The 22165-nt window shown below is 56.1% G+C and overlaps 2 protein-coding genes across 6 annotated transcripts in view; one reads left to right on the top strand and one right to left on the bottom strand.

Annotated features, from left to right (window-relative positions):
- Nucleotides 1-3375, top strand: part of LOC122201914 (prosaposin) — a 33030-nt gene extending 29655 nt beyond the window's left edge. For both annotated transcript variants that reach the window (XM_042907926.1, XM_042907925.1), the window contains 5 exons: nucleotides 32-218; nucleotides 301-458; nucleotides 809-889; nucleotides 1135-1242; nucleotides 2328-3375. In XM_042907926.1, coding sequence (XP_042763860.1) covers nucleotides 32-218; nucleotides 301-458; nucleotides 809-889; nucleotides 1135-1242; nucleotides 2328-2363 — 570 coding nt within the window. In that variant the 3' untranslated portion in view covers nucleotides 2364-3375. The remainder of the gene's footprint in view (nucleotides 1-31; nucleotides 219-300; nucleotides 459-808; nucleotides 890-1134; nucleotides 1243-2327) is intronic.
- Nucleotides 3376-3378: 3 nt separating this feature from the next.
- The window catches only part of LOC122201912 (cadherin-23), a 42274-nt gene continuing 23487 nt past the window's right edge, over nucleotides 3379-22165 (bottom strand). For 2 of the 4 annotated variants that reach the window (XM_042907921.1, XM_042907923.1), the window contains 21 exons: nucleotides 20582-20698; nucleotides 19239-19463; nucleotides 18476-18645; nucleotides 18116-18253; nucleotides 17099-17218; nucleotides 15388-15565; nucleotides 15031-15242; nucleotides 12465-12656; nucleotides 12197-12310; nucleotides 10949-11078; nucleotides 10589-10840; nucleotides 10347-10508; nucleotides 8577-8833; nucleotides 8117-8214; nucleotides 7585-7705; nucleotides 7420-7499; nucleotides 7240-7280; nucleotides 6994-7069; nucleotides 6397-6526; nucleotides 6073-6195; nucleotides 3380-4726 (listed from right to left, as the gene is read on the bottom strand). In XM_042907921.1, coding sequence (XP_042763855.1) covers nucleotides 4400-4726; nucleotides 6073-6195; nucleotides 6397-6526; nucleotides 6994-7069; nucleotides 7240-7280; nucleotides 7420-7499; nucleotides 7585-7705; nucleotides 8117-8214; nucleotides 8577-8833; nucleotides 10347-10508; nucleotides 10589-10840; nucleotides 10949-11078; nucleotides 12197-12310; nucleotides 12465-12656; nucleotides 15031-15242; nucleotides 15388-15565; nucleotides 17099-17218; nucleotides 18116-18253; nucleotides 18476-18645; nucleotides 19239-19463; nucleotides 20582-20698 — 3263 coding nt within the window. In that variant the 3' untranslated portion in view covers nucleotides 3380-4399. Of the gene's footprint in view, nucleotides 4727-5601; nucleotides 5707-6072; nucleotides 6196-6396; nucleotides 6527-6993; nucleotides 7070-7239; nucleotides 7281-7419; nucleotides 7500-7584; nucleotides 7706-8116; nucleotides 8215-8576; nucleotides 8834-10346; nucleotides 10509-10588; nucleotides 10841-10948; nucleotides 11079-12196; nucleotides 12311-12464; nucleotides 12657-15030; nucleotides 15243-15387; nucleotides 15566-17098; nucleotides 17219-18115; nucleotides 18254-18475; nucleotides 18646-19238; nucleotides 19464-20581; nucleotides 20699-22165 lie in introns of all 4 variants that reach the window. The other 2 variants (XM_042907924.1, XM_042907922.1) reach the window with 2 other exon arrangements.

Genomic DNA, 22165 nt, shown 5'->3' with positions numbered 1-22165 from the left:
TCTGATACGATCCTCTTGTTTTGTGTTTCAGGAAGAAATACTTCACACTTTGGGTAACGTGTGCTCAAAATTGCCTGTATCCTTGTCTGAAGAGTGCCAAGAGGTGGTGGAGACTTACGGCTCCTCCATCCTGTCCATCCTCCTGCAGGAGGTGAGCCCTGAAGTGGTGTGCAGCGTGCTCCATCTCTGCTCCACCCAGGGGCTGCCTGTGCTGCCTGGTGAGTAGGGTGAGGGTGTGGCTGGCCGGCCCCTCGGCTTGACGGGCCCTGCCAGTACTCAGCCTGTGCTCCCTGTGTGTAGTACGCGTGATTCAGCCGAAGGATGGTGGCTTCTGTGAGGTGTGCAAGAAGCTGGTGAGCTATTTGGACCACAACCTGGAGAAAAACAGCACAAAGCAGGAGATCCTGGCTGCTCTTGAGAAAGGCTGCAGCTTCCTGCCTGACCCATACCAGAAGCAGGTATGCCCCTGGCTGCTTTGGCCCAGAATGTAAGAACCTGTCTGGAGAGTGCAAAGGCTGGGGTAGCTCATTGATTGTACCTGTGATTGAGGTTTTCGGCGGGGGCGGGGGGGAAAGCTACCTGTTTCTTAGAGGCAGTCTGTTGGCTCAGGGGGAGCCACTGGCTGGGAGAGATAACAGGAACAGGTGAGATGAGGCTGAGTGTGGGTGGGTGGGCATCTGGGAAGGGGGTCCTGGGTTGGCAGTGGCAGGAATTCTTTTGGAAGAACATGCGTGGCGCCCCTCCTTTTGTGCCCCCACTCTGTGTGGACACCCTTAGACCTGGGTGTGCATCTGTGTTTACCTAACAGTGCGATCAGTTTGTGACTGAGTATGAGCCCGTGCTGATCGAAGTCCTGGTGGAGGTGATGGACCCTTCCTTCGTGTGCTTGGTAAGTTCCTCTGGGTGGCTCTGCATGGAAGGGCTCCTCTGAGGTTGCGGCAGAGTCTCGGGCAGGGGGGTGGGAGGACATTCTAGGCCTGCAGCACTTCACTCGGCAGTGCTGACTTTTTGGAAGCACGTGTCAGAGCTCTGATTGTAGCTGCTTTTAGAAGCCGGTAATCTCTGGTTTTGGAAAGGATCGGTAGAGCGGATCTAATTCTTTCCTCCTCCATTTGCCCTTTTTTCACCGTATAGAAAATCGGAGCCTGCCCCGCAGTCCGTAAGCCTCTCTTGGGAACTGAGAAGTGTGTCTGGGGCCCTAGCTACTGGTGCCAGAGCATGGAGGCGGCGACCCAGTGCAATGTGAGTAGCCCAGCAAGTGCTCCGCAGGCCTGCCTTGTCATTTGGGCAGCTCCCACGACAGTCCTGTGTCAGTAGGCCCCTCTACAGTCAGCTCTCTGCCCTGCCTTTATGTCCAGGGGGTGAGGGATATCTGAGGCCCAGGGGGGCGATTAGGCTTATCTGTCTTGGCCCAGTAAAGGCAGGAAGACTGCGCTCTTGCCCTTGAGAAGGGTGGGGGTGTGCTTCAGTATTTTGTGCTACTGTTTTCCTGTTCTTGGCTTTAATTCTCCTGTGACAGGGTCAGGCTCACATTCACATGAGGCCACCCCTGAGATTGCACAAGTCCTATCCCTTGGGTCGGTCTTAAGCCCGGCCTGTATCTTCACCTGAGGCCAGACGGCTGTTCTCGAATGGTCCTGAGAGCTGGCACCACCCAGGTGTTGCAGGGTGCTGTGGCGCTGACTTGACCGCACAGCCGCCGGTGGTGCCCCACGCTGCTTTCTTGGGTGGAGACGTGTGTGGACCAGTTGGTTACCTAATGTTCCTTTGTGCAACTTTTTCTTCCTTGAGCGGGTTCCTCGTGACCATGGGGCATGACTGTGCTGGTGTGGTTGCATCAGTTTGGCGACGCCCGTCCCGGCCACAAGGGGCTCCTTGTTCCTCCAGGCCTGGCCCACAGCACAGTCAGTAGAGGAGTAGGCTCTTGCTGCTGTTCTGGGCAGATGTGCCCGAGGGGCCATTGCCCTCCGGGCCAGAGCTGGTGTGCACCCAGTTGGGTGGGGAGTTTTGCCCTGGGGGCCCCTCCGTGCCGCCTGCTGAGTGCCGGGACTCCCGAGTGTAATCAGATGGGAGGGGACCTGGGCCCTACGTGCATGGGTGCTCATCTGGAAAACATGCAAGTGCTTTGTAGCTGCTGCCCTGGATGCTTGCCTCAGGAGTCCCGAACACTGGGGTGGACACGCGCTCCCCAGTTTTAAATGAGGCGCTGTCTAGCTGACTCAGGACAAGACAGCTGGTCCCGGTTTTGGGTGATGTCCGATGCACTAATGGGCCAGGGGTGGAATTTGTCACATGAAGGCTAAACGCAGTTTCCTCTCTCCTGTCAGGCTGTCGAGCATTGCAAACGTCACGTGTGGAACTAGAAGGGATGTTCCTTGGAGAAACTGCAGCATCTTTTCCTACTTGTGTGTCTGGGGGCAGTGAACACAGATCTGTCGACTCTGTTATAAAAATAGGACCCCCTCTCCCCTCCCCTCATTTCCTGTCTCCTGATTGTAGCATTGCCGTCAGTGGGGGAGGCGTCTCGCCCTCTGCCACCCATAGCCGCTTCAGTGTCCCTTTCCTTTGCCTAGACAGGTGAGGATGTCCTGTGCGCCGGGAGTCTTTCAGCCTGCCCTTGTGGTGGGTCCCGGCCCGGGCCTTGTTCTGAGCCCTCTGCCTACCCCATGCGGGGACCGCCCCTCTTCTGGGCCGATTGGCTGCTATTCATAGCAGCAAAACAAAGGCAGTTTTATAAGAAAGATTAGAGGCTCAGAATAATTAGGCTTTTTAAAACCGCGTTTTCACCATAGGGAGGATTTAGGAAGCAGCTGCTCAGGAGACCTGGGTGAGGCTTCGGTTTGTGTCGACCTTCGTTTCGGCTTTCCTGTGTCTTTGCTGGTGATGCCTTGTTTGGGGTTCTGTGGGTTTGGGTGGGAGGGGCAAACCTGCCTGAATGTAATCTGCTAGCTCCACGTGGAGGTCCTGTGGGTCTGCTTTTGCGTGTGAGCGTGGATAGTGGTGACCACCTCTTGCTTTTGTGTTTGCGTGGCCGTGGAAGCCTTGCTTTTTTGTGCGTCTGTACTGCTGCCCAGGGCCCGCCTTTGCTCTCTCTGCTCCAACCCTCATTTCCAAGATGTTCTTTCTGACCTTCAAATAAACGTGGATGACCAGCTCCTAAGCCTTTGGCTTTCAGGTAGAGGGTCTGCTGGGTGTGCTGTCCAGGGGCCTCGGCTGCTGCCCTGCTTCCTCTCCGTTTGGCCTCCTCTTTTCCACTTCTAATTGCCAGGAGACAGCGAGATATGAAGTTGCTATTAAATGGACTTAATGACTTTTTTGGTTTGTTTTGCACTAAAGTTTCTGTGATTTAATAATAAATAAAGTCTGTTAACCAGACCTGAGCCTGAGTGCTTCCATAACACCCCAGCCAGGGGAGTTTGGTTTCTGACCTGTGGGTGTCCAGCAGTCCTGTAGCCCCACTTGGCCACAGAAGGCAAGCAGAGTGGGCAAAGAAATCCTACTTGGCTCCTCTCTGATTGACCCAGGGTCGCAGTGGTTGGTCAAAGGAACCCCTGAAAGTCAGGCCCGGATCTGCCCTGCCCTTCACCCTCCCCTCTTCCCTGGGCCAACCGAAGGGAGGGTAGTTTACCAGAGCCAGAGCTAATTGAATGAACTACTGATTCCTTGTGAGTTGCTTTTCTTATTTAAAATTCAGACCATTCCAGAAACGTTCAGTGAGTACCAGTTAAACAAAATCAAGGGGAAAATGTTGAGGGAATAACTTAATTTAAAAAAGGAATACACACAAACACATTCAGAACCCAAGAGAACACCAGTCATTTCTCTTTAGGAGCCGGGCACGTTTGGGAAGCCAGTGAAATGTAGAGAACGCTGTTCACCGACGTTGACCATGTCCATGTGGGGAGGCAGGGATCACTGTCAGCCCCTAGCTGGATGTCCAGCTGGGAATGTGCTAGAAATGCATTGGGACTTGAACTGAAGTCAGGGAGCCAAGGCCAGGCAGGGTACGCCAGCTCTGGGCCTCCCTCTTCTGGTCTGAAAGTCGGGGGGAGGGGAGGGGAAGAGGGCCCGCTTGGCCTCTTAAGAGCTCAGCCTGGGCTGAGTTGGTCCTCACGCTCCTGAGCCCCCGGTGACCCTCCTTACCTGTGTCCTTAGATGCTTAACATTTTTGTTTGGTTTTCTTAAAAAAATAACAAATTTTATGAAGATAGAGGTCAGGTGCTGAATGGGCATCTGGCAGAAGTGGAATCTGAGCAGCTGGTGCAGGCTGCCACCAGGCCAGCCCGAGGTCGTGCGCCCAGAGCCAGCCTGGGGAGGGGCCCACACTGTGGTCCTGCTCTGTCCTGCCCTGGGAGAGATGGGGGCAGGTGCTGCTCACACCGGCGAGGCTCCCGTCTGGTCATAGCTCTGTGATCTCCAGGGGGCTCTCCAGGATCACATCACGAAGCTTGTGCAGGGGTGTAGATTTGGCTGACTCTGTGCGGGCGTTGCGCTCAAAGGCACTGGCTTCAGCTGTGGTCAGCGTCTCCAGTGAGCGACCCAGGCCCTTCTGGTCATCCTCGGGCAGGCTGTTAAGGTCAGTGGCCAGCAGAGTGCCCGTGCTGCCGTGCACCACGTGGATCCCGTCAGGCCCCTTGAGCTCTGTCGGCGGCTTATGGCGGAAGCGCAGGCTGCCCTGACCGGGGCTGTGCTCCCCTGGCTCCTCCTCCAGCTCAGTCTGGATCAGCTGCAAGAGGCCAGGATCCCCCAATGGCTCTGAGACCCACCCATGCTCAAGGTCATGCCCAAGGGCTGAGCAGGTAGATGGCCCCAGAGTCCCACCTCCTGTGTCCATTTCCTTCCTACTGCCCACAGGTAGCTCTGCTAGCACCTCTAGGCTTGTGCTGCAGTGGGCTGGCCTGTCCAGCTGGTGGCAGTGTTTCTCAAACTGGGTACAGAGGGGAACCCGGACACTTAGGGTGTTAGGGATGTGTTCTTGCTTCCCATGAGAATCTTGAATTTTGTGTATTTGCTTTGAGAAGGGTCCTGTGATGGAGTTTTGGTATCTGGATTTGTCAACAATTTGTCCTTGAGCAGGACATGTAGGGAGTGTCCACAGGTGAAGTTGGAGGGGTGATAGGATATAGTAGAAACTCAACACATGGTGGCACTTTTGTCCTGGGTGGAACTGTTCATTGTTAGCCTATTCCGTTTGGGAATTGGCCCAACTGGAAATCTGGGGTTTTGAAGAAAGTGAATTTTTAAAGTGTTGACATCATTGCAGGCAAATAAATTTATGTAGGCCCATTCGACCCTGCAGCCTATTTCCTATAAGGACATCAGATGCCTTTTAAAGGCATCTTTCTGGGGTTCAAGTCTGAGAAACACTCCTCAGCACCCACTCTAGGAAAGCCCACTGCAGAGCCCAGGAAGTAGACTGGGCCTGCCGGCTGACTTCCTGGGCCCCACCCATTGCTGTCTTTGGCCCTGGCTGCTGAACTCTAGGGATTGAGAAGGATGTGGGTGGCTGGAGCGAGAGATTGAGCGAGAGAGGGAGGGAGGGAAGGAATGAGCACCCCCAGGGCTGGGGCACAGCACACAGCTCCGGGCCCGCCCGGCTACCTCAGAGATGGAGGAATGGCAGGAGGAGGCTTTTTGCACCATCCGCTGTGCAAAGAGCTTTTTGAGCCGCAGGTAATCCTCCAGGACCACCTTGAGCAGCGATCCCTGGGGGAGCGAGAGGGTTAACCCCCCACCAAGGCCTTCCCCTGCCTGTCATACCCCTTGCTCACTCCCATAACTCGGATGGAGGTGATGGAAGGTGCATAGGCACCTGATCCGAGGGGAAAGAATTGGGAGCAGAGCCTGGTGACAGTGGCCAGCTAGAACCCATGTGGGCTCCAGGCCACTGCAGGCCGAAGTAGCTCCTGGTCAGCCAGATGCCCTGGCCTCTCTGAGCCTCGAGGTGGAGAAAGCTGTTTCCCAGGATCCTCCCCCATCCCTGTATCTTGGGGAACTGGTCTGAGCTCAGCCAGAGGCCTGGGTGCGGGCCCCTGAGGGGGTGTGGTGCAGAAGCCTGCAGGGAGGGCTCACCTTGATGGGTCCCTCCCGAATGATCTGGCCCAGCTTGGCAATGTTGTCGTACTCTTGGATGGCTGCCCGCAGGTACCGGTCATCATCAGGCTTGACTGCTGCTGGTTCACGCCCAAAAGTTCCCTGGGGAGAGGGGACATTAGCCGGAGCAGAGGTAGACCGCATGCACACGTATGTACACACACCCAGGGTAGTGGATACAACCCGCCACCCTCATCCCCAAGGAACTCAGCTCCTTGGCAGGCAGTGGCAAAGACCTGCTTTACCTCCACCCCGTCCCGCACGGTTGTCCACCCCCTGCCCCTAGCTCTGGCCAGGGCTCACATGGGTGCGGGTGGGGCTATTCCATAGGTCTGCGATCTCACTCAGGTTCTCCGGCAGGTCGTCCTCATGCTCAGCCTGGGCGGCCAGCTCCAGGTTCCGGCAGAAAGGATCCAGCCACACGGGGTTGGCCCTGCAGGTGGGGAGTGGGGTGGGTGGGGTGCGGAGGGACAGATGCCCTTGTAGCTTAACCACTAACCCCTGCTCTTTTCTTTGGCCAACGGTAGTACCTTCCTGGGACTGGAGGTTCATGGCCTTGAGAAGTAGGCCCCTAGCCCATTGCATTTGGGCGCACAGCCATGCTAGGATCCCTCAAGAACCAGGACATGTTGATCTCGATTAGTTTTGGTACAGAGGCCTCACTCTGCACCTGGAGTCCAAGTCTGTGTCTGCTGGAACTGGGGGCCCAATTGGGGTGTTGATCCCAATCCCAGCTCAGCCAACACTTTATAGAGAAAGCTGGCCACCAGGGGGCACCCACACCTCAGATTTTAGCTGGTCTGGTCCCTCAGAGCTTGAGGGGTGTCAGACAATCCGCTCCCACTGGGTCCTGGGCATGCCTCCTCAAAGTGACCCTGAGGTCTCAGGGGCCCCACTCACCCGTCGAAGGAATACTTGTTGGTGTTGGGCATGTCCATGATGTCAATGAAACCACGATTTCCTGTAGGGAGAAGTTCTGGGGCATGGAGGGGAGGGAGGCACCCTGCTGTGGCTGGTGGAGCCTGAGCCAGCCTTATGAGGCCTAGGTAGGCACTCTAGGCCCCCAGAGGCCCCTCCTGCCTTGTCATCCTCACCCCCCCCCACCCCCCCGCCCCGCCTCCGTCCCCCATCGTAGCCCTTGCTCACCTGCCGAGCCAGCCACAATGGCTTTGAGCTTCCTCTTGTGTCTAGAGAGAAGCAGAGAGAGGGGCTGGTGAAGGAGGCTGGGTGGGGCTGGCATCTCAGGGCCCTGCCTGCCTCTGTGACTGTCCCAGGAGCAGGGCTGGTCAGCCTTTCCCAGGGCAGGGAGGTGGAGGAGTCACTCACACGGTCCTGTAGTACCAGTTCATGAGGATGAACAGCATGGCAGCCAGGAAGAGGAGAATGGCCAAGACAATGATCGCCATCTGAGGGAGTGGGGCCAGGCGTGAGTGGGCGAGAGCACCCAGGGCAGAGGGGTGGTGGGGTGGGGGCGCCACCAGGAGTACCTACCTGCAGGGCGGACATGTCGTCGGGCAAGCGGGCAGAGATGGCAGGCTGCACGTCCAGGACATTGTAGTTGCGGAAGAGGTTCCGCAGCTGCTCCTTGTTCTCGTCAATCATCTGGATCACCCTGAGCGAGGGGAGGGGGCCTCAGCTTCCCTCTTCAGCCATTCCTCAAGAACTCATCCCACTCAGAAGGCTCTGCTGAGCTCCTGCCTCCGACCCCCAGATTCACCCCCACCAAGCTTTGCAAGATCAAATCCCACTCAGCTAGAATGGTTTTGTATCTTACAGGGTTTACCACTCCTCATACAGGATCCTGCTTGTTTCCTCACCATCCATGTAATACTCCCATTTTACAGATGGGGAGAGTTGGACTCAGGGGTGGAGCTCTGCTCACGCCCGCAAACTACTCTCTACTAGCCCTGCCCACCTCTGGGCGAGAGCCCCACACAGCAGGCCTGATGGTGTTATCGGCCTCTTTTGGTGGGTCCCCTCCCCGGCTCCAGGCAGGCAGGTGGACCGACCGGACCCCACCCACCGGTCCACGTCCAGGATGCGGTTGGTGTCGCGATTCACCACGTGGATGAGCAGCTCTGTCTGTGCGAAGTTCACCCGACCCTTCTTGTCCACGTGGAACTAGGTGAGAAGAAGTGTCAGGGGGCGTGGCAGGAACAAGGAATGGGATGGGGAGCTGCTCCTGGCCTACCCTGCCGATAAACCTATCACTGCTGAGTGCTCATGGAGGACCACGCGTGATGTCAGTCGCTTGGCTGCATTGGGCCAGGTGCTATCACTGGCCCTATTTTTACAGGTAAGGATGCTGATGGCTAGAGACGTGGAAGGACTTTCCCAAGGCCATGTAGCTAGGGAATGACTGAGGGGCTACAGAGACCCCCCCTTCATTCCCCTGACCTCTCCGCAGTGGCAGTGCCCCATCCCTGTGGCGTGGTCCTCCTCCCCTCATAGCCCGCAGACCCAGGGTGGGTTCCATGGTGCACCTGCACGTCATCAGTGTTGACAATGGCACCGGTGATATTGGAGAGCAGGCGGATGAACTCCTCCTCAAAGCCACGCACGCGGTCGGGGATCTCGTTAATGACGATCTTAACACGCTGGTCATCCCTCAGGATATAGATGCCGATGATGGCCGTGTCATTGTGGCCTGCGAGGTCCCGGGCCACAATGTCCACCACAAAGTAGCCAGGGCTGTAGGCCATGAAGAGGTCAAAGGTACGCAGGATGCCATCCACACTCCCTGCAGGAAGAGCCCGCGGGCAGGGTGCAGCTCAGGGGCCACCCAGTGCCCCTCAATCCCCTGGGGAGGGGCAAGGGCCAGGGGCATTTGGACACACTGAGGGGAGGCTGCATCTCAGGCCACAAGTCCCCGCAGGGTCTGGCAGAGCGAAGCTGACAGAGAAGGTGGGGGGGGGGGGGACAAGTGAGCATGAGTGTTCCGTTCATCTGAAGGAGCAGCAGTTCTGACCTCCACTTGGTGGATTATTATCCTGGGAGAACGCAGCCAGTGCTGCCACAACCGGTGCTTCTAGAGATTTCTAAGGTTTTACTTAAACACTGCAAGTTAAAACACAACTGTGGGCTGCAGTGTCCCAAGGGTGACAAGTTTGGGACTCCACTGTCCCAGGCAGGGGCGATGGGAGATGTGTGAACACCTCGGTGTCTCTGTCACACACACGTGCACTTCAGAATTCCACAACCATACTAGAGACATAACCAGAGGTCGTACAGCAGTCTTCTCTTAGAAGACCATAGACCTGGGTTCGAGATCTGCCACTTTCTCGCTGTGTGACCTTTGGCAAGGTACACAGCCCCTCAGTGTCTTAAGTTACCAAACTAAGCAGTAGGAGATGAGAGGACATAGGGCTGATGTCTGGTTGTGTGACTGGTTGTGAATTAGCCTTCAGAGGATGGTTAGGGGGAGCATATCTGAAGACAGAGGTGAAGGTCAAGATGGGATTTCAGGAAGTGAAGGCAGGGCGAAGGCCAATGGAGGATGGTACAGAACAGGCTGAAGGAGTGAGTGGTGAGGGGCTCAGCTTGGGTGGGCATGGGGCCCTTAACAGATAGTGGGGGGCTGTGGAGCCAGGAAGAGGAGGGACCAGGAGGAAGACCTGGTGAGCTTTGAAAGCCAGGCCAAGGAGTCTAGACTGACCCCTGTAGGCGAGAAGAATGGGGAAGGTTTTGGGTAATGGGACACCCTCCAGGCCTTGCAGAACGTGACCCAAGAGGCTCAGTTGTCCACACAGGCCGATGCACAAGTAAACATGCACGCTTTCAGGTACATATGTGCTCTTTGAATTCTGGCTCCTCAGTGCTTAGCACAGTGCCTGGCCCGGGGGAGGGGGAGGTACATAAATAGGAAGATAGGGGGACACACCAAAAGGAGGATGGGAAGGTGGATGAATGGACAGATGGGTAGATGGGTAGATGGATGCACGGATGGGCTGACTGACACACGGGTGGGTGAACGGATGGATGAATAATGGATGAGAAGATGGGAGAGATGGAAGGAAGGAGAAAGTGGGTGGGTAGATGTAGAGATGGAAAGGGGGATCAGAGACTAGAAAGATCGGTGGGTGAATGAACGGATTAACAAATAGCTGGCTGAACGATGGCCAGATGGGTGGGTGGACCGAAGGACTGACATGGCTGGCTGGCCAGCCACTCATACCCTGTGGTGCCCACACAGACCCCATCTCCTCCAGACTACAGTCCATGCAGTGACAGAGGTCTTGGGTGGAGGCTCCTACCCATGGTGAAGACCTGGCCCACGTCCTCAGAGTCATTGGCAAGGGCCCGGAAGTAGTGGATGGCCAGGATGCTGTAGAAGACCAGGCTGTTGTTGCCAACGTCTGCGTCCAGGGCCAGCACCTGGATCAACTCTGAGCCCACCTTGGCATCGGTGGCCACTCCTGCAGAGAATGGGCAGGTGGGTGTAAGCGGCAGGGCAGGGGCCGCCCCGCCCCCCAGACCCAGGCTCTGGCCCCTGCACCTGCAGTGTACTCAGCCTTGGTGAAGCGCGGGGGCTGGTCGTTGATGTCTTCTAGCACGACGCGCACCTCCTGCAGGGTGAGGTCAGTGACCAGGTCGAGGGCTGGGGAGGGCCCACGGGGAGGTGTCCAGCTGCGATTGCTTGAGGCCTTGACGATGAAGGAGAAGACGGCTTCACGCTCCCGGTCCAGGTCCCGCAGCACCAGCAGACGCCCGTCAGGCTGCAGATGGAAGTTCTTCTCTTCGTTGCCGGCTGAGGATGGGACCACGGCACAGGGTGAAGGGGCAGGGCTGGGGTGGGGCATATTTGGGTCATCTCCAGCCCCAGGGTAGGTAGGGCACTAGCCCTGGCAGGCCCCACCTGCAATGAAGTAGTACACGATGGCGTTGGGGCCCTCGTCTGCATCCACGGCGCCTGTCACGTTGCCCACGAGGGTGCCACGTGGCGAGTGCTCAGGCACTGTCAGCAACTGGTACTGGGGGCTGCCTTTCTGCAGGGGGGAAGGGGATGTCACATGAGGGCCAAGGCCAAAGGACCTTGCGCAGTACCTTTGTAGGTGCTGAGGGACTTTATTGCCCAAGGCTTGTGGGGTGAGCAGGACCTCTGTAACCTCAGGGGAGCGTGGGCTGGGCCTGGTCTGGCAGGTTCTATGAAGTATCCCAGCACCTGAATGGATGTTTGAACAAGGGGGCACACTCTTTTAAAAAAAAAAAATTTTTGGGGCGCCTGGGTGGCGCAGTCGGTTAAGCGTCCGACTTCAGCCAGGTCACGATCTCGCGGTCCGTGAGTTCGAGCCCCGCGTCAGGCTCTGGGCTGATGGCTCGGAGCCTGGAGCCTGTTTCCGATTCTGTGTCTCCCTCTCTCTCTGCCCCTCCCCCGTTCATGCTCTGTCTCTCTCTGTCCCAAAAATAAATAAAAAATGTTGAAAAAAAAAAATTAAAAAAAAAAAAAAAAAATTAAAAAAAAAATTTTTTTTTTTTTAAATACTTATATTTTTGAGACCGAGAGAGACAGAGCTTGAGTGGGGAAGGGGCAGAGAGAGAGGGAGACACAGAATCTGAAGCAGGGTCCAGGCTCTGAGCTGTCAGCACAGTGCCTGATGTGGGGCTCGAACTTGGGAACAAGATCATGACCTAGACCGAAGTTGGACGCGTAACCCAGCCACCCAGGTGCCCCAAGGGGGCACACTCTTATATGCACATGGATGTGCACTCAGAGCCTCCAGGGAATGTCACCCCCATGTGCCCACAAGAAAAAACCCCATCAAGTTGTGGAGTATGAGTCTACACGAGCAGCTCTACACGAGCAGCTCGGCTGGCCCCAGCTTGGTGAAGCGGAGCTCAATTTCAGGTTTCCTGTGTGCTCTTGTGCGTGCAATTAGGTGAGTTATAGCTCTAGGGGTCAGGCGTATTTGCCTGCTTTTTTGACTGCTGGGTAGTGCCTTGAAATAGCAGCAGCTCAATAAATGTTGTAGGAAGTGCATGCAGTTTCTGAATGTAACCACATGTATATGGCACAGTGTGCACAGGAGAGCCCTGCGTGTGTACTTGCAGGCGGGGAGTCCCTGTGTGGGTGCGGGTTGGGGGGAGGGGGAATGGGCGAGCTCACCGGGGGCCTCACAAAGAGAGGTTCGTTGTCATCGATGTCCTCCAGGGCCACTTGCAGCGGCTGCATGGTCTCGTATGGCACTGGCTGGCCCAAGTCGCTGGCCACCAGGATGAGCTGGGGGGTGGAGGGGTACAGTCAGAGGAGGGCACTCCCTGGGGGCCAGGTCACCGCCCTTGTGGGCATTCTAGGTGGGGAGGTGGTGGCCCTGCGCCTAGAGGACAGCCCCTCTCTTGGCCCCACCCCTCGCATTGGGGCCCGACCCCCTTACGCTGTACACAGCCTGTTTCTCGCGGTCCAGGCGCTGAGCGGTCTGGATGAGGCCGCTTATGGGGTCGATGGTGAAGTACTCCCAGTCCCGGTTGCCAGCCGTCTTCAGAAAGCTGTAGCGCACGGCCCCGTTGAGGCCCTCGTCCTTGTCTGTGGCATAGACCTCATATACATTGGAGCGCAGCGGGATCTCCTGTGGTGGGGGGTGGAGGGGCATGGCAGGGAGGCTCCTGGGCCATCTGAGAGAATGCCAGCTCCCACGCCCGGATGGAGCTCTTGTGCTTTGTCCTCACTTAGCAGAATGCCCTTGCCACCTTCTGGCATCCTTAGGAAACGCCTGCCTGCTTAGCTGGACTCTCCTGGAGTCTCGGCATCTGCTAGAGCGTCCCTTCACCCCACCCCCACTCCACTACCCAGTGATGGTCCCAGCTGGTCTCCATCCACCACGCTTCAAAGTCTTTCAGGGTTATTGCCCTTCCAGGGCCTTCCCCCGTCCCTCGGATCCCATTGCATGCTGAGATTTGGAAGGCAGAAGGGGAATCCAAAAGCTGAGGCCACAGCCACCATTCTGTTGCTCGGTCTGTCTTGCTCTCTGCTACCCTAATCACAGGAGCCTTAGGTGTCCCCAGACAACACCGTCTACCCAATGGGGTACATGAAAATGAGGGATAGGCTGGTAGGCTGACAATGGGTGGATAGAGAGGACACTTGGGTTCTGGTCTAATTCACCACGTGACTTGGACACACCACTTCACGTCTCTGGACCTCAGTCTCCTGATTCCCTTGAGTGAAGTCTCAGATATCAGCAAATCTGATGGGTATCATATACTGACCCATAATAAGCTGTACAGGCACAAGGCAAAGAGCAAGTTTCTTGGCTTTTAGCTGGAAAATTATCAGCTCAGCATGGTTTCACTGTTTATCTCACTGATCATGACGATCAGAAACTCTGAATGGCAGTTACATCTAATTAATGAAAAGTGGGATGACAAATAGGTAATTACTTAACGCAGCTGGTTCTCTGCGAGACACAAATCTTTCAAAATTTGGAGTCTTGAAGGGAAAAACGTAGCAAATGGGCCTTTGTTGTGGAAAAAGAACTAGATTATTATTAATTTATACCTTACCTCGTTCCACATAAAAAGATTTGAGACAATTTATAAGAATGTATAAGTTATAATAAGAGCAAACAAGTTAAAAAAAAATCGGGGTAACGAAAAAGAAAATGGCGGCACCTGGGTGGCTCAGTCAGTTGAGTGTCTGACTCTTCTTGATCTTGGCTTGGGTCATGATCTTGTGGTTTGTGGGATCAAGCCCTGCGTCGGGCTCTGTGCTGACAACACAGAAGCTGCTTGGGATTCTCTCCCTCCCTCACTCCCTGCCCCTCTCCTGCTTGTGTGCGCGTGTGCTCTCTCTCTCTCTCAGAATAAATAGACGTAAAAACTTTTTTTTAAAAGGAAAAGAAAATGATTGGCAGGAAGATGGAAACTGAGGGGTAGGGGTCCAGGTTTGTGCACTAAGTCCCTGTGGGGTCATTTGGCATAGGCTGACTGCTCTGAGCTCCCTGGCGGGCAGTGCAAAGAGGACTACTCTGTCACTGCAGTAGGTGCTGGAAAACGCAACTCACAAGGTAGGTGCACAGCGTTTCCTAGAGCGCAGCCCTGGGACAGATTTCTCCTGTGGGGCCTCTCAGAGGAGACAGAGTGACGACAAGGACTTGATGCTGACATTCTGAGAGGTGGAGGCATGCTGAAGTTTGGGGAACAGAGAGCAAGTGGGAGACACCCCGATTATACCACCAGGGGGCAGGTCGGGCCTGGGTGCTGAGAGGAAGGGGGGAAGGGGCAGATGAAGGAGTACTGCCTGTCTTTACAAGGCAATTTAAACAATTTTTTTAAAAAGTTTATTTTGAGAGAGAGAGAGAGAGAGAGAGAGAGAGAGAGAGAGAGAGAATCCCAAGCAGGCTCTGCACTGTCAGCATGATGCTGGACATGGGGCTTGATCCCATGACCTGAGCTAAGGTCATGAGTGAGACCCTTAACTGACTGACCACCCAGGCGCCCCTACAAGGCAATTTAGAGCAAGGAACGAAAGGGTGGGGGAATTCTGGAACCTCAGCCACTTCCCCTTGTTTCTTATTTTGATGCTGGTACTCAATTCCTAGGCATGGTATCAGCAGGAACAACAGACAGACGGAAGGAACATGTGTGTTTATTTTGAGACACCAATATGGGGGGTGGTGTGAGTTTCCGGGGAGACTGGCTTTTCTGGTAGACTTCTCGGAGCAAGAGATGGGGCATCTAAAAAACACCCAGAAAAGTCACTTTCTCAAGGTCATTGGCTGGTAGCGACAGAGTCAGACTTGGGCCCCTTGTGCTGGCACAGCTCAGCTCATACTACTACCCGCTGTGTGACACTGAACAAGTCTGTCTCCCACTCTGGCCTCAGCTTCCCCACTTTCACAGAGGGGCCCTTTCAGTCTCCCAGGCGTGACTGCAGGAGGAGGGAGTGGGCCGGATATGGGAAGGGAGATGTTGGTGGGCGGGAGGACCAGGGGACAGCAGTACCTCTCTGATGTGGAGGACGGTGCCGTTGGGCGGGCGCACGAAGACGGGGCGGTTATCATTGACGTCGATGACCTCCACCAGGAGCATGGTGGTGCCCCAGAGTGGAGGCTGTCCGCCATCCGTGGCCACCACGGTCAGGTTGAACCTCTCGTAGGACTGCAGTGGCCGCTTTGTGGTCACCAGGCCTGAGTCTATGTCCACGTGGAAGGCCTCTGGCAGGTGGGACAAGAGAGCAGGGCCTGGCTCTGGCTGAGACGTCCTTCCCATCCCTCCTCCTCCTCCTCCTCCTCCTCCTCCTGGCCCTGGGGCTGCCCCTCTCATGCCCAAGGCATTATGGGTGGGGAGCAGACTACTTACCCACGCCAGGGCCCTCAAGTGAGTAGGCCAGCTCCCCATTGGAACCCTCATCCTGGTCGGTGGCCATCATGGTGATGACTGAGGTGCCTGCCGGCTCATTCTCATACACGCTTGTGCTGAACTGGGGCTTGGAGAACTGTGGCCGGCAGTCATTGACGTCTAGCACCTGGATGACCACCTGGGGGCGGGGGGGAGGTTGAGGTCAAAGGTCAGGAGCATACTAGGTTGCTGCTTCAGGTGACCTGGTCACACGGCAGTAAGCCAGGGTGGACAGTGCCCACTGTTGGAGTCTGACCTCAATTTCTTTAACCCCGAGTCTCAGTTTTCCTCGCCGTTGGGGACAGTAGTATCTTATCTCTCAGGGGCTAGTGAGGCTCACCCATGATGGTACGTGTGCCCAATGCCTGGCGCAAGGAAATGCTTTGCAAATAGTACTGTGGTTACAGGATCATCTGCGTCTGGGCCCAGAAGCAGGGAGCCCTCCTCGCCCACCTCCTGCTCTGCCCTCTGCTGCTTCCCACAGTGGCCCTAGACATCTGACTCTGATCTCTGGATCTTAATGCTGGGCTGTGCTTCCTCCACTCCCAGAAGTTCTCTCTTGCCGGGGATCTGTGTCTGGCTTGGGACTTGGCTCCCTCTGCCGACCCCACAGCCCGGGGCGGGTCCTATGGACGCAGAAGGTGAGGAGGCCCTTTCCCCGCGTAGCTCCCATGGCCCTGACAGCAGCCTCATCCAAGTCCTTCACGGCGGTGATTTCAAGAACCCCTCTCCGTGCACAAAGCACTTGCCAACTCCCCATCTCCCTGCCTCACCACTGCCTTGGGCAGGAAGCATCATCATTGCTGCCCTTTCTCCCATCCCCTACAGATTTGACAGCTGAGGCTCGGCGAGGTCACATGCCAAATGCAGGGTGCTCAGCTAGTGGGATCTCTGTCTTCTGGCTCCAAATAATGGGCTTTTCCCAGCACAGCACGTGTGAGACGACACAGCCCATGTGACAGGGACAGGATTCGGGTACGTGTGAGAGCTCCCAGCCCCCTCCCCCCTTACCTGCTCACAAGAATTTGTCTCTGCCCACCCAACTTCTCACCCACCCCCACCCTTTACCTTGGATGGTTAGGTTATTGCGGGAAGATGTGGAGGAACTGGATAGAGAATGACAGGACTGGAGAAGGCAGAACAGGGGGGACGAAAGAAGGAGAAAGCAAAGCCTCAAGGCATACTCTGGAGAGAAGTGGGGATAGGGTTTAGAAGGTGGTACGCTGGCCTCAGGGTGATGGCATCGGTGCTAGAACTGGAATAGGAATGGGGCTGGGAACTGGATCCCTCGCTAATGTTCTTCAAGAGACATAAATAAAGATAATCGCTCTACGATTATGTTTGGTTGCTAGACTGTTTCCTTCCGTGGGTCACCGTGGACAGTGGGACACGTGGCGCCCCAGGTTGGACTCAAGTCACACTCAGGTGTTTTCAACTGCCTTAGCAGGGGTTTGGCACAAGAGATTTCTCTTCAAGAGTCCCTGTTTCCCCAAGCCACAGCCATTTTGACTCAGCCAGCTAAGCTCTTGATGTCTCCTCCTCTGCCGCCATGTCTCTGAGGGGACCGGGTGGCTCTGCTCCCACTCTGCAGCATTCTCTAAAGGAAAGGCTTTGCTCGATGCCTCCACACTTCTAGTCCTCGGTGTTCCTGGCCCAGGCTGGTGGCCCTTACCTGCACCGAATTTTCTCGGCGGTTGCTGGCTATATCTCCAGGGTTGTCTTTGGCCAAGGCAGTCAGAATATAGTGGTCCTTCTTCTCCCGGTCCAGAGAGGACAGCACATAGATGTCACCCTAGTAGGGGGAGGGTGGAATCAGGTCCTGCATCAATCCAACTGATATTTATTGAGTATACACTATACGCCAGACATCGTTGTAGGCTTTGCAGGTGCAGCACTGGACAGAACGGATGACCGCCCCTGCCCCCGTGGAGCTCTGATTCCAGTGGCTCCTCTTATCCCCAGTGCCCAATCCGCCTGGAGATGGGACGGTCAGCCCAGGATGGAAGTCACTCCCTGGCCAGGTATAGAGTGGTGCACTGTAAATAGTTGCCCTTCCTAGGGCCGGGCCAGGACCATGACTGACTGTTCACACCGAGCAGGAAGGACAGAACCCTGTTGACAGGGCAGAGTTCAGGGGGACATGGGCAGGGAGAGGCAGTAGGAGGGAAAGTCCAGTTCCAGCCCAGCTCCTGGGGAAGGCCCTACCTGACCAACCGCCCCCAGGCCACCATGGTCTCTCTTGTGCTGAACTAGCAGCTTTGAACCAATGTACAGTCATTTGAAGTCATCACCCATCCTTTCTCTTGAGTTTCTGCTCTCTCACAAGTCTGAGGCCTCCCTCCTCCGGCACGGAATACAGTGCCATGTATACAGCAGGAGCTCAAACACCATGCCCACTTTCTGCAGAGCTTCCTATACCTCTCTTTTGATAGTTTTAAAAAGCAGCCTCATGGACTTGCATCAGGCTTTCTGGTTTGGGGGAATTCCAAAAGTCTCTGGCCCCAGGAAAGAAAGTGCGGTCTACAGGATGTCTGGGACTGTAGTGGGGCTTGCTGACTTGGTAAAAAAAACCTCTGAGGCTACAGACGTTCTGGTGGCATGACCCAGAAACCGGGATGACTATGATACTTTTGGTGGCTTTTCAGCCTACGACCCTGGGCCCTTCCCACTGCCCGGTTTGCCTGCTTACCGTAGCGGGGTTGATGGCAAACTTGCCCTCTCCATCCCCGAGGCTGTACTCAAGGAGGGCAAAGTTGCCTGAGTCGGCATCAGTCGCAGCGACTGTCAGGATGACCGTGCCCACAGGCACATCCTCAAAGATGGCCTCCTGGAACCCAGCGGGCAGGGAGAGAGAGTGGGCCAAGGTCAGTCCTGGAGTCTATGCCCCTTCCCTGAAAACTCACCATGGTAGACAGCCCAGGGCACCACGCTGCTCACGGGGTGGTCATGCCCCTGGGGCTCAGAGGCTGGCAGGGTAAGGGTAGAAGATGCCCAAAGGCCCCAAGGAATGGGCACAGGTCCTGACCCAACTTGTTGCCTGGCCCCCCACCTGGTAGGAAGGCTGGTCAAAGATGGGGTTGTTGTCATTGATGTCCACGATCTCCAGGTAGACAGGGATCTCAGCTGCCCGGGGCGGAGACCCGTTGTCTGAGGCCCTCACGGTAAAGTTGAGCCAGTGTACTTCTTCGTAGTCCACTGTCCGGTTGGCAATGACTTTCCCTGAGACACAGAGGCACTTGCTGCCAGTTTTGCCACTCCTCACACATGGAAACTCTCCAAAGTATAAAGAGAAGGATCTGGAGCCCTGAGGGGCAGATGTGGTCTCCTGAAGAAGGAGAGTGGCCCAGCAGCACTGCCTAGTGGCAGGCCGGCCAGAGGCCGACAGCAACTGGTGTCCAGCTCTTCTCCTCACTGGAGGCGAGAGAAAGCTTTTCACAAGTCAAAGAGGTGAGTACAGGCAAGGCCGGGACCACCTCGGAGAGATCGCTCTCTTGGCTTTCTCACCCCCTCAGTGATCCTGAGCGCGGAAGCCTGGGTGGTGGAGATGCTGGTGGCCTATCATCCCAGGTTCCCAGCGGCCCTCAAAGGGCCGGTCCAGCCCACCCCCGGGACCAGGTGCTCTGTCCCTTCCTGTGGTTTGGGCATCCGTGAGTGACGGCAGTGTGGGCCATACTGGATCTGGCCCAGCCCACTGAGGGGCTATGGTGGGGTCCTGCCCGGAGGGTGACAAGTGGGCCACGGTCCCTTGTGGAGGCTAAGCAGGAACAGACACATGTCCCCCAATCTTCTTCTGGCAGATTTTTCCCACCTACCTGCTGAGGAGTCTTCCAGCTGGACATAGCCTGGGGGCATCAGGTCCAGCAGAGTGTAGGTGATCAGCCCATTGAGGCCCTTGTCGGGGTCCATAGCTGCCACGGCAATGAGTGTGGTGCCTGGGGTGGCCCCCTCCAGAATCCGCTCCGTGTAATAGGTGATCCCGAAGGGCTTGAACTGGGGCGTATTGTCATTGACGTCCAGGATGTTGACTGTCAGCTTGGCTGGCGTGGAGGCAGGAGGTGAGGGTGACGTGAGGGGTGCCACTGTGGCTGGACCAGGCTTCCTAAGTCTCAGTCAAGGCTGGAGAGGGTGGGGCCTTTCACTGCCCTCCCGGGACTCCCTGGAGCTTGACCCAACCCTTGTGTGGTAGCACGTGACCCTTTTCTCTGGTCTGGTTGCTCACTCTTCCGTAGGGGAACTGGCTGGGTGACCTTGGTGGAGCTGCTGGCCCTGACTGTGCCTCAGTTTCCCAGGCTGTCCAATGAGGTAGGACTATGATGGTCTTTAAGACCCTTGCCACGGTTCAGCCTTCTACTTCCTGTCTGAGTCGTCCCCTCCACATAACCTGCCCCGGCCCTTTGCCCTCTGAGTGGAGAACATGTAGGCCATGACCAGATCTGCTCTTCCTTACTGAAAACTTGGGCCTCTGGTCTGTAATAATAAGCAGCCAATATCTGCCAGGCCTATCTCCCCACCCCAGCCGCTGTCCATGCCTCATGGACATGAGGCAGAGGTGGCAGAGGTGACTTGAGGCTACCCCTTCTCCACATCCCCCTCCCCTTCCCACTCCGCCCACACAAAATCCCCTCCGTTAGGAGCCCCTCCCAGCTCATGCCTAGGGCTGCAGGCGGCGGGGGGGGGGGGGGGTGGGGGGGCGGCCTTGTGCCCTTCTCTGCTCTGGCGCCTGTGACCTCCAAAGTGGTGTCGTGGCCTCCACAGACATTCATGTTTCCTTGCACTTTCCTGTCTCTGGGCGGACCCCATGGCTTCCTATCAGATCTGAGGTTCCTGTCACACATGCCAGCCACACCTCCTTACTAGTTCTGATAATGAGATTGTGGCCTATGTCTCTGTTGTTCTGTCATTTTCTCAGGGCCCATCCAGCCTCTACCCAAGCCTCCTTCCCACTCTGAGACTTTGGGTTCAAGATCACACATAGCCCTGGGCTTCTGGACCCCCATCGTTGAGCTCTGACCACCGGGACACAAGGCCACCCTGAGCCTCGCGGTAGCTGCCACCTCTCATGCTCTTCGCGTAGCCTGATGCCCGTTCCCAGCCTGCTGCCCCTGCCCTGATCGGCTCTGAGTGACCCAAAGGAGATGCCCGGGGGGAGCCTTACCATTTGGCACGCTGACAGAGTGCTCTGGTAGGTCACTGGCATTGTCGATCACTGAGAGAGTGACTTCATAGGTGGCAACCAGCTCCCGGTTCAGTGGGGACTTCACCATTACAGACCCTGTAAGACCAGACTAGGTTCAGTCTGAGGGGAGCCCCCTAAAATCTGGGCCTCCCAGGGGCTCTCCTGGCTAGCTCTCCCAAACCACACCAAGGGCAGTGGTCCCCAGTAGAACTGGGACAGGCTGGTGACATCTTTGGCTGGGATGAGGCCACAGCCACCTGCAAGCTGGGGGCACCTCACTCAGCCCCTCACTCACTGCTTACTAGCCAGGTGGACTTGGGAAAATTATTTAACATCTCTGTGCCTCTGTTTCCTCATTTATGAAATGAGTACCTACTGCATAGGGCTATTTTGAGGATTATGGCAGTAAAACGAGTTTCCATTTGCAAAGGGTTCAGAACAGTGCTTGGCATAGTGCCATGTAATCGCTTGTTCCAAGAATGCTTACATTCTACAACAATGTGAGTATACTGAACACTATTGAACTATTGAACTATTGAATTAAGATTGTGCATTTTATGCTCCGCGCATTTTATCACTTAAAAATTGCTTGTATTCTAGGGGGACCAAGTATAAAGAAGGTCAAGCCAGCTAAGAAGTCCTGAGGGTATTCCCTGGAGGGGATGGTGGTGGGGCAGGCTGGATAGTCAGGCCGACCTCTTTGTCTTGATTACGTGGGCATGACAGGGCCCGATTGTGGGGAACGAGGACTGTCCTGTGGAAGTACTAGCAAGGAGGTGTTCTCTTTTCTCCTGCCCACTGCCTCCCACGGCTGCTGCCTGCCCCTGAATCGCAGAGGAACCTTCCAGAGGCTTGGGCTTGGACCGGACAGACCTAGCTGGGCCAATCTCAGGGCTGGCTCTGTTGGAGGGCCTGGTGGCCAGATCCTAGGTGAAACTTGCTCTCTCCAGCTCCCTCTCAGAAAGTGTGGCCTCTGGGATTCCCTTCCCCCTTGGCAGATCCCCTGCTGGGCTTCTGTCTTCCTCGGGTCCCCAGCCATGGGGTGGTCACTTACCCTGGGCCGCTGCCTCCTCCTCCTCCTCCTCTTCCTACTCTCGCTCCCCGTCCCCGAGGTTGGGGAGCGAGGATGGGGAGAGGGTGGCTGCATTCAGTCTGCAAAGGCTGGGCCACGGCCTGGGCCCCACAGGATGGGAAGGGTGGTAGGGGTGTGGTATGGAGGAAGGCAATGGGGTGAAGCAGAGATGAGGTGGGAAGTGACAGAGAAACAGAGCTCAAACCTGCAGGCCTGCCAGCCATGAGGAAGAGAGAAGAGGGTTAACATCAGTTAGTTCAGGGTGCAGAGGGGATGGAGTAGAGCAGGGCATGGGGAACGGTAGGGTTCAGAGCAGACCAGGGCAGGAGGTTTGAGAGGGAAGGGAGTGGAAGGGAAGAGGCAGGGGGAAGGAAGCCAGGAGCAAGTGGGAGCCCCATTGGATAGAAGCACTCAGGAGACTGAGGCTCTGGCAAGAAGAAAGGGGAGGGAAGGTAAGCAGGTGAGGTAGGGAAGTCATGAGGAAGAGGGGG

Source organism: Panthera leo, chromosome D2, assembly GCF_018350215.1.
Source record: "Panthera leo isolate Ple1 chromosome D2, P.leo_Ple1_pat1.1, whole genome shotgun sequence".
NCBI lineage: Eukaryota > Metazoa > Chordata > Mammalia > Carnivora > Felidae > Panthera > Panthera leo.
This window is presented reverse-complemented; position numbering and strand designations above follow the sequence as displayed.